This window comes from Choristoneura fumiferana, chromosome 23 (assembly GCF_025370935.1).
Source record: "Choristoneura fumiferana chromosome 23, NRCan_CFum_1, whole genome shotgun sequence".
NCBI lineage: Eukaryota > Metazoa > Arthropoda > Insecta > Lepidoptera > Tortricidae > Choristoneura > Choristoneura fumiferana.
In genome coordinates, this window is record NC_133494.1 from 6,119,243 (window position 1) to 6,130,378 (window position 11,136).

An 11,136-nucleotide genomic window follows, 5' to 3' on the forward strand; every position below is an offset into this window, starting at 1 on the left:
TTGAGAATAAAAACACGCACTCATTTTAAAAACCTCAAAATACGGGCAAAATTAGTTTTTTTTTATTATAAAGTAGACTTGTATGTGTATTTCGCGTTGATGTCGTTGCGACTATTGTAACATTGAAATTAAAGTTACTTATGACAAAAACCACAATTAATTAAATTCCGTTATTTTTGTAGTGCCTATGTTGTACTAGTCACAGTAGCTTTTTAACTTTACTAATCTTAATAAATTTATCTGTGCCATTTTGTGATATTTTAAGATTTTAATTTGAACTACAAAAGACTAACATTTTAATTGGCAACACTATTGGAAATGTAAGCCTTTTTTATAAACGAAAATTGTTTTCAGATCGCCCGTTTCCATCCCTACAGGGATAAACTAAATACTGTCTATAGACAGTTTCGAATATTTCGAAATATGTATAGTACTACTGAGTCAAACAACATTTTTTTCTAGTATCCCAAAACTTTTTTGATGTGTGTATCTGCTAGGCTGAAACTCAACAATTTAATTTGAAATAGACCGCCATTTCTCGCCCTAAAGCCCTTCACCTACTTTGCTGATGATTCCTCAAATCCCCAATTTACTGAAATCGCCGAATAAAGGAGTAACAAGCAATTTGCTACTTATTTCCCGTCAAAGCTTGCCTATTTGCAACGGATGTCGGAATCGACAAAGCAATATGTTTCAAATCGGTTGTGTCACTTATCGTCAATATTGTTTGTTTTGGCGTGTTTGAAGTATGGATATTTCCTGTTTTTTTTTTTCAATGTAAAGAGGCTGGATTTAATACTTAGGAAATATTTTTTTAAAAGAGTTTCTTCTTGATTCTATTATTTTCGTGTACAATGACAACAATATTTTTAAAGATTTTTTTTAAACGGAAATATGTCTTTCGACTCGTTCTGCGTCGGACGGGATTGGAACCCAACTTTTTAGTTTTCAATCAATCTTAGAAATTGGTTCCCCAAATAATATAACATTAAATTTAAAAAAAAAAATAGCTCTAATTAATCTTGTCAATTTGCCGAAAATTTAATAAATAATAATAAATATCACGGGACAATTCACACCAATTGACCTAGTCCCAAAGTAAGCTCAGCAAAGCCTGTGTTATGGGTACCAAGCAAACACCCAAGACCCGAGAACAAACATTCGTATTTTTCATACAAATATCGGCCCCGACACGGGAATCGAACCCGAGACCTCAAGCTTCGTAGTCAGGTTCTCTAACCACTAGGCCATCTGGTCGTCATTCGTGGTCGTGGTGGCCATTTAGTACAAATGAGCTGTTTTACTTCTAACATAATTTCGTGATATTTTCGGATAGTATGATTTCAATACTCAGTCCCTAGTAACTACCAAGCTCAAGAGAGTGGATACTTAAAAGAAGAAGAGACTATTTTATTCTGTTTCAGGTGTTCGTCAGATAAGGATCAGTAGTGAACCTTTCTTGGGTAGTGGTTTCCTCTTGTCCTTCGCAGTACGGAACTGAAGTTCGGAGTCTGGAGTTCGTAGTTTTGGCAACAGCAAGCGCAGGGCGGTCTTTCACCTATTAGAGGCCCTGGGCACAACATGCTGTATTCTATAATCCTGATTTTCAGGCGAGAGTGAAGTAGCTATCGGTTATCGTTTTGTAATGGAAAAGGGACTAGTGGGCCCCAATGCATCGCGGCGCCATGGGTGCCCAGTGTGCCCTGCAGTGGGGAAGAGCAAGCGCTGCTGGCCACGCTCACATTAGATTCGTAAGTCGCCTTACGTCACCCATGGGAAGAGACGGTTCCATCTTATTCTAAAACCGGTCACAGCACGGACTCGAACTAACAAAATAGTAGTCACAGCTGTCACAGAATATACCTACGGAATCAATTCATACTTAAACTTGTACATATGTTTTGTATATAGGTAGTGCCAGCGGAGTTAAGGTCACGCACACGAAAACGTGTCATGTAATGACAGCGGTATTTTGACATACACTCATTCATTTCATTCATTATCCGCTCTTCATGTAGCTGTGTGCGTAATCATTCAATTCGACTCTCTTGGCACTACCTATACCTATGGACTTACGTCTGGAATAAAAAATGTCATACATTTATTGATTAAATTTATCTGAGTTTATCATAATTGGAATTCAGTCATTAATTTTGCGAAAGCCACAGTTATCGGCTTACTTGTTTGTCGATTGCTGTTTCGTATTATTCGAGTGAAATGATAAGTCTGACACGTGTTGTAGCATTCGCGTTTATAAGTGAGTGGTGACTGATTCGTTATTCTAAGCGTTTTTTTTTAAATTAGAAATAAGGTAAACAATCTTGATGAGCCTTTTTATTGAAAAACGTTTTTAAAATAACAGTAACTTATGATACCAAAACAATGTAAATGATCATAATACATGGCCTTGCTAATTGTTACATATTTGCTGTGAATTATTTTTCAAAAGTGTTTTTCAATAAAAAGACACGTCAAGTTCGCTTACCTTCTTTCTAATGCTAAAAAAATGAAGTATAGGTGAAATTTTGAACTTGCATTCAGCTAAAATGGTCAATCATTTCGACAATCGTTGATTAATTTAGGTGGTAAATGGTAATTCAAAATTGTACTTCTGTTTTTAAATCTTGGAGTGACGTGTGTGAAAAGATGGCATTAAGCACTGTTAACGATAATTAATTAAAAATATGATAAATCCAGGTTAACATTACTTCGTTTTATTAAAAATTTAGCCGTCAAACTCGTGCCAGGTTTTCCATAATCCCAACGGTGTCGCTTACGCAAGTTGTTTACGCGTGTCGTTTAAACGGAGCACAATATTGAAAAGCCTTTTGGGCAAACATATTAGCCAGCGTGAAGAACCGTTATAACAATAATATTGATAATGCTACAAACTTAAATTGCAAAAATGTTCTTTACAGTATTGTATGCACGTGTGTATACACGTATTTCTCTTGAACAAGAGTGGGACAGAATTTCGCTCTTGTTGTCCAGCATTAGCACTTGCTCACGTCTTCTCTATAAGCACATGGTGGGCAATGTTTTATGTCTTCAAGTATGTCTGACTTCAAAACATTATTATGTTACAGCAATCTCTCCCTCATATAGCTCACCGTGTGACACAGAATGTCCTCAAGAAAAAGATGTCGTATGCGGATTTAATCCTCTTAGTAAAACATACAAAATGTATGCAGGCCGTTGTGCAATGTCCAAATTTATAGCTTGCAATAAAGTATGTACTTATTTTTTTAATTATATTTGTATTTACCAGTGCTGTTGAGTATATAGAAATGGATATTTCTAAGGATCAGATGAATTTGGATGGCACTACAACTTGTAAAGTGTCGTGGCTCTGTTTAGTCTACGTAATCATTATTTTCGAATAATTATCTTCTCTTTGTATTTAACACAAGGATTTACAAATATTTATTAGAACATAGGATAGTTGTACACGATATGATTATGTATCAGTATGGCATACAAATATAAATGTCTTGTAGTGACATTCAGTACAGTAAACTAAATGTCTAAAGTTGAACTATCACGTACTTCTGTAGTAGGTCTACTGTAATCTAAAATTGAATAATTCAATCAATATTCTTCGAATTAATTAGGTCAGGAATCTTAGCTCTTCTTGCCTCAGCATTTCTTGACACAACAATAATAGAAATGTCCGTCAGGTAGTATACACTTAATATAGTCTAACTGTATAGCACTTTAAGTCCTGATTGTATACCTACCAGTGACGAAGCGTTCATTCCCATCGGCTTGCCCAATATTTACAAAATAGGCCAACAGGACAAACAGGAATTGTTAAAGATGGAAACGATCTTTGCTTCGGCTTTACCACGGAAATATCTGACGCCACGCCACTAATACCTACTCAAAATTTTTAACTAACTGCAATGGATCCAAACGTCGTCATTTCTAATTCTAAAGATAATACCAACGCGGAATTGGCGCTAGTGACAATAAACATACTAAAAGATCGTAAGCCATTAAGTAAACCTTCTTATAATTACACTGTGCTTCAGATCTTAAAGCTAATAGCAGGCTCTTTTTGATAAAAACTTAGTTATGACTAATTATAATTTCATACATAATTCTCACTTTGGCAGCGTCAAAAGGGTTTAATTATGCAATTTTAATCCAGTGAGGTAAAATTTGCATGGTATTAGGGAGATTAATTTTAACTTAAAGTTTGTTACAAATTGTTGAAATAATGGTAGCAATTAATTACGAGTGTTTTGAAATTTGGGCGTTTTCAAAAAAAGTGTACTTACCCTTTCTTTTTATTTAAATTTTGGGTAAAATATGGTTTTTCCGGTTCAGAATCAAGAGCACAATCGATTCCGATCGTTTAAAAAATGTCCCCATTTATTCATACAAAATTTTATAAGTCAGTTTTGTCACGCCCATACTGAGTGTATGAAAAAAACGTCGCACAAATGTTATTTTTTTCGGGGACATTTCTTTAAACTCCGATAGTTAGATCGATTGTGCTCTTGATTCTGAGTAGGAATAACTATGTTTTTTCCAAAATTTCAAAAAAACGAAAGGGTACACTTTTTTTTGAAAACGGCCATTTACGAAAATAATTTCTGTTAAAATCGTTAATTTTCTTTAGTTAGTCTCAAAAACGCAAGTAAGCTTCTGCTCGAAAAGCTAAAACAAATTTATACCGGTCTAGTTAGCAGAAGACTAAAATTTTGAGATCACACTCCAGATAACCTATTTAACCAACAAAAAGTTGAAAAACCCCGACTTTGTCACTTCAAACTTCAATATCTCAAAAACGGCTAAACCGGTTTTAATGGAACATGTCTAAGAACCATTGCTAAAAAAACTGCTTTCAAATAAAAAAACCGCATTCAGATTGGTCTGCCCGTTTAAGAGCTATGGTGCCACAGACAGACACACAGACATTCTTTTTGCGAATAGTGATCTAATAAAATTTAGGATTTAAAATATTTATAAGAACGGTCTATTTCAACTACTGTCACAATCTATTTTAACCCCCCGACGCAAAAAGAGGGGTGTTATAAGTTTAACCGCTATGTGTGTCTGTGTGCCTGTCTGTGGTACCGTAGCTCTTAAACTGTGGACCGATTTGAATGCGTTTTTTTTTATTTGAAAGCGAGTTTTCTAGCAATGGTTCTTAGATTTTCTAGTAATGGTCTTAGATGTCAACAAAATCGGTTCAGCATTTTTTGAGATATTGAACTTTGAAGTGACAAAGTCGGGGGTTTTTACAGTCGTGATTTAGAAAAAAGACAATGTCTAAAACAAACTTCATTATTTATTTTGTGCTACATACAATAATACGATGATTTGATGTTAACAATATAGACTTAGATGTCGCTTTCTAATCCAATGTACCAACCTACTAGACAATGCGTTGAATTGCGCTGGTAATATTTTTCAGTCAGGGTAAAAATAGATTATCATATTGTATCAAAATTAGTAAATTTGTCATTCAACGAGCAACCATTGCACGTTAAATACTCAGGAAGTTTTTCAGCCCAACGTAAAAAAAATCGAGCGATATTACAATGACTTCGCAGTTAAGTTGAGTTGAGTTACGGAGTTACAGTGACAAATTAAAACGGTTGTTGTTGTTTGTTAGTCTAATATCTGGTGGCATGCCTGGTAGCATGGTGTACGGTTGTGTTGCTCTGAAGATGAGCTCTGGTTGAGTTCGAAACGCGTCAGTGTAGTGTGGTAGATGGGTTTGTGTGATTTGTGTGCGTTCTTACAGTGTGGAACACGCATATTTTGTATAAACTTAGCTACGAGTATCATAAGGTCGCGGGTGAGCAAAGAAATTATTTTAGTTCAATGAGTTCACGTCTAAAACGGTTGAGCTCTACTCGTTTTCCACGGTCGTTGGTCAAATAAAACAATTGCTTCTTTCAGACATCGTTGAAACTCCTTTGTCATATTGCATAAAGAGCGACACTAAGAATTCGCGGAAGATGTATGGAGATGGGGAGTCGTGTCCAGTATTCTGTCCTACCCACTATCGGCCAGTTTGCGGTGCTTCCAAGATAAGGGACTACGTGTATAGAGCCTTTACTAACGGGTGTCAACTGGACATGCTGAATTGCCGAGGGGATGAGGAAGTGTCAGGTAATACAATACAATGTTTTCAACTTTCGTGATTTTCACTCATGGTCAAAATACCACAACCTCTACTCGTGACCATGGCCACTGTAATGTGGATGAAACGTCGAGGTAAATATTACTCGTGTCAGACATAGGCATCCACGGGGCAAAGGTGGTAGGACCTTGTGCAAAGTCCGCCCGGATTGCTACCACCATCTTGCTCGCTAATCCTGCCGTGAAACAGCAGTGCTTGCACTGTTGTGTTTCGGCGTGGAGAGTAAGACAGCCGGTGAAATTACGGGCACTTGAGGTATCCCATCTTAGGCCTCTAGGTTGGCAACGCATCTGCAATCCCCCTGGTGTTGCAGGTGTCTATGGGCGGTGGTGATCTCTTATCATCAGGAGACCCACTTGCTCGTTTGCCATCCAGTTGAATAAAAAAAAAAAAAAGACAAGTAGTGAGTTCCTATATCGATATTCTCAATTATCGATGCTTGTTCCAATATACTAGTGATCACTCGCCAGTTTTGTTAGTAAAAATATGTTTTTATTAAAAGTGTAAAAAATTAACAAAATAATAACGTAATTCTTTTCTTTTTTATAACGATTTTTGATACTCCATCATAATTGTTTTTCTTAATTACTGTTGTTAAAATAAACGATCAGAATTTGTTCCAAATTTTCGGGCGTTTAACGTCTCTGTCTTGACTGATGAATCTATTTCAGGTGGCTACATGACAAATAAATAAATTAATTAAAATATGCTTTGTGTGAACTTAATACTCGTTATCAGAACAATTCTTAAAAAAATACACACAATACTGGGGGCGATTACTAGTATATGGGACAAGTATCGATAATTGAGATTATCGATATAGGAACTCACTAGGTACCTACCGGTCATAAAATTTTGCCCGTGGATTCCTATGTCTGCTCGTGTGTTTTAGCGTGATAAGTCCCGTTTGTGATATTTTGACTATAATACAGTACAATACAACAATACATACATTTCATACTTTTTATATTTTCTTTTTTTATGCTTTACATTTTTTTATTTATTACTACTACCCTTTCTATTCTTTGTAGCTTCATTTGCTTGATCGAACTGTAATAGGAGGAAATGCTGCCAGAATCTTCGGCACAATGCCGCAGGGGCCTTTTTATTACAAGCTTTTGTTTAGTTTCACCAATCCCGTTGTCTGTCTGTCTGTAATCAAATCTTGCAAGTTAAATTCGACCCACTTCCAGTAGCCAGATTGACTCGAAATTTGGCATACTTATGTAAATTGCGTGACAATTCAATAATCTGGTAGTGACATCCTGGTAGTCCGGCCATGTGGAGACGACAGGACGGAACTCTTCAACGGTTAATGGCATCGACTTGAAATTTGGTATGCAAATGTAGTTTGGGTGACAATGCAAGTTTAGTTAACCAAAAGTACAGTCAGCAAATAAGGTTATATTAAAAGTGAAATTTTTAACAAAAAAAATATTTAGATCTAGCTTAGTTTTTAATTTAGTTTGTAATATTTAGTATTATTTCCGCTTTTTGTTTTTTACCCGACTGCAATGGATTTGTACCTATCGTTCAATCTCATGCCTCCGCCTGCATTTCATAACATACTACTGAACATTGTTATCCGTTAAGTAATCCCTTTGTGTTTGGTCTTGTAACGATTTTTTTCATTTTATTTTTTTCGTCTTGTTTTGATCTTTTCAGTTCATTTCACCTTAACAACTATTAGGTATATTTTGCAGGCGGGTTTTTTTTTTTTTAATTATTGTTTATTGTAATAACCTTTACTGTAATATTACCTAATGTCTTAGGTTTTACTTAATTAATAAATAAACATTGGAAAAACAGCAGAAACTTTTTAAAACTGGATATCTATTGACATTGACAACCACGGCAACTTTGTCCCCGGATGGACGACGCGACGTCCACTGTTGAAAGACCTCTCTCTCAGACAACTTGCCACCGTATCCATTGGTTTAGTGGTCTACCTAGTGGAAGGTCTGCCAACGCTCTTTCTTCCATTTTTTGGTCCTCTCTTGAGAACCTTTATTTCCAACGGTTACCTGTAATTCAAGCAATTAGATTCGCCCATCTAAAATTAATGCAAAAATCAAAATTATTTAAAATTAAACAGCGCCTGGCACAATGAAAGTAGCAAATGTATTTAAAATCGTAATAACCTTGTTAATTTACTTATTAGTTTATTTATTTAAATTATATAACAGTTTGCAAATAGGTACAATGAACTTGGTGTTTTCGCAGTCCACAAAGGAGATCATAAGTTGGTACCTACCTACTTAGTTTTATTTAGCTCATTTCTTATGCTATGATAAATTATATTATACTTCATTGCCAGTCGGGCGACTTCGAGACTACCTACTGACCAAGATTCACATACAATAACGGGTGAACGCGTTTAGATGATATTTGGCGATATATAAAAATCTCTATTGAGACATGGGATGGGTACTTACTATCCTCGTAATGCGTTCTCGTAGGATAATTTTATAACTTTAAACAAAACTGGAGGACGCGCCCAAGACTTTTATGTAGCGTTGATGTTACATGTTAAAGTGACGTGGTCACTTCGTCTTTAATTAATAGATGGCGTTGTTCGAGCGAACGTTATGCTTAAAAAATGTTACCGTACCTAACCTCTTTCCAAACTTACATATTTACATATCTAAGTACTTATCATCTGAACCGAGCTGCAGATTTAAATTATTCCCTTTTTTATCACCTATTACAGTAACACGGCTGGGCAAAGCTCTTTTATCTACACCCATATAGTAAATCCTCAATTATGTGTTCAAAAACCATAGGTAATGACCAGCATTACGACATTGGATTCTATTATGAACACGGCTGTATCGTTATGGTCATTACGATACAGAAATCTGTATCGTAATGAGATTTCATACATCACTACAGCACGGAGGGGGGGCGCACCGCGACCACGTGCAGCAGCACGTCGCTCGCGCAGCGGGCGCAGCTCATGGGACAGACATACCTACCTAGTTCTCATTAATGCAGGTCATTCTCAATGGTTCTTGAACACATGATAGATGATTTAATATATGGATATGGATAAAATATTGTATGCAACTGTACGTAATTAGGCCTTAAAACACTCATGTGACCCAATTATGACGTCAAGTAATTTTAGACGACCAGATGGCCTAGTGGTTAGAGAACCTGACTACGAAGCTTGAGGTCCCGGGTTCGATTCCCGTGTCGGGGCAGATATTTGTATGAAAAATACGAATGTTTGTTCTCGGGTCTTGGGTGTTTACTAAGTATTTAAGTATGTACCTATCTATCTGTATAATTATATTTATCCGTTGCTTAGTACCCATAACACAAGCTTTGCTAAGCTTACTTTGGGACTAGGTCAATTGGTGTGAATTGTCCCGTGATATTTATATTTATTTATTTATTTAATTATGAAACTCGGCTACGCCTCGTTTCATAAACCCACACTCGTGTTTTAAGGACCCCTATTACGATACAGTTGCATAAAATACTATTCTTTCCGCCAACCATCTCTGTCCAAAGCATGCCCTATATAAATATGAATTTTACTTTGGTCCTTCGCCGCACCGTATGCTTAAAATGTATGAAGTGTCAAAGACTTGAAAGAAAAATAGAAATAATATATTTTAGTACGGAAAATGTACCTCGGCAATGTAGGCACTAAAGTACAGATGGATTTAGTTCAGCAGGCAGCTGATTTCCCGGGGGCACTCTTGATTCCTCTCCGTGAGTGTTAGGTAATACACAGCGTACTTTCATAGTACGAATCAATTATTCTCTCAAGTATTGCTTGTATGTACATTTATCATATTCCAAACAGGGAAACATTTGCTATTCTTTTGTTATCTAATATCATTCGGTGAAGAAATTCTTTTGCGTTACTTTTTATCAGGTATCGGAAATATGTGTGTCACAATGAATTGAAACTCCTAGTATTTTTATACAAGTTTTGGCCTAGGAGTTTTGGTCCAGGAAATATGAATTGATCGTCTGTAAGCTTCACTAAGTACATTAACAAGTTATCAATTTATATGTAACTATTTCCTAAACTATACGTTGTTACGGAAGCATTGTCAAATTGCATTGTGCAGCGGATCATTATTTTAACTATTAGTATAAGAAAAAACTTTATGGCTCTGCTGTAATTCCCTAGTTGTTTGATGTTGGACTGGCTTAATAAAGTACATGTAAGTGCAGCAAGCACTATGATTTGTTGCGCTGTTCCCTGTTATTATTTTGAAGATCCTTTGAAATGTCGTGGTTCTACAACTAATGAATGGTCTGTTTAGTTTGTCTGCTTATGATACTGTAACAATTCTGCTTGTATAATCCAGATTTATTTATATATTTTTTGTTAGTTGCCATTATTTATGATTCAATAAGAAAACTAAATTGTTCATTATTCTAGCAAAAATCTTATTTGAGGTCAAGTTAGGTACCTAAGTGTTAAATAAACCTTTTTTTTTTTCAGGTTACGTCGAGGTACCCTTGTCCTTCTGCCCGAACCATTATATGAAGAACATTTTCAAAGACCAAATTGTAGGGTCAAATATACCGGAATATCGTGATTATGACCATTAATAAATGAACGAAAACAATTTTTCATCGCTTTTTTTACCACTTTGAAATTACATATTTGACAGGCTGGATGATGCATCTAGTAGGTACATGTTAATGAACTAAAAGAATTTCCTTGCTCACCCGCGACATTACGATAGCTAAGCTTATGCAAAATATGCGTGTTCATGCATGCGTGTCTAACAACTGGTAGCATGGTGTACGGTTGTGTCACTCTGAAGATGAGCTCTGGTTGAGTTCGAAACGCGTCAGTGTAGTGTGGTAGATTTGTGTGATTTGTGTGTGTTCTTACAGTGTGGAGGTGGAGGAACTGCATGAACACGCATATTTTGCATAAGCTTAGCTATCGTAAGGTCGCGGGTGAGCAAGGAAATTTTTTTAGTGCATTGATATGGACCTCCGCAAAG

General features: G+C 36.0%; 1 protein-coding gene across 1 annotated transcript; it reads left to right on the forward strand.

Moving 5' to 3' along the window:
* Positions 1-2,132: 2,132 nt before the first annotated feature.
* On the forward strand, positions 2,133-10,751 carry Kaz-m1 (Kazal-type protease inhibitor m1). The gene is made up of 4 exons (XM_074105883.1): positions 2,133-2,257; positions 3,087-3,229; positions 5,832-6,126; positions 10,623-10,751. Exons 1-4 carry the CDS (start codon positions 2,218-2,220, stop codon positions 10,730-10,732), a joined length of 588 nt encoding a protein of 195 aa, XP_073961984.1. The 5' UTR covers positions 2,133-2,217; the 3' UTR covers positions 10,733-10,751.
* Positions 10,752-11,136: the final 385 nt, after the last annotated feature.

What these genes read in the sequence shown, in the direction of transcription:
- Kaz-m1 (XM_074105883.1), top strand. Translation starts at nt 2,218, where the DNA reads ATGATAAGTCTGACACGTGTTGTAGCATTCGCGTTTATAA. An exon ending in TGTAGCATTCGCGTTTATAA is followed by an intron (nt 2,258 to 3,086) that starts GTGAGTGGTGAC and finishes ATTATGTTACAG; the next exon opens with CAATCTCTCCCTCATATAGC. An exon ending in AGGGGATGAGGAAGTGTCAG is followed by an intron (nt 6,127 to 10,622) that starts GTAATACAATAC and finishes TTTTTTTTTCAG; the next exon opens with GTTACGTCGAGGTACCCTTG.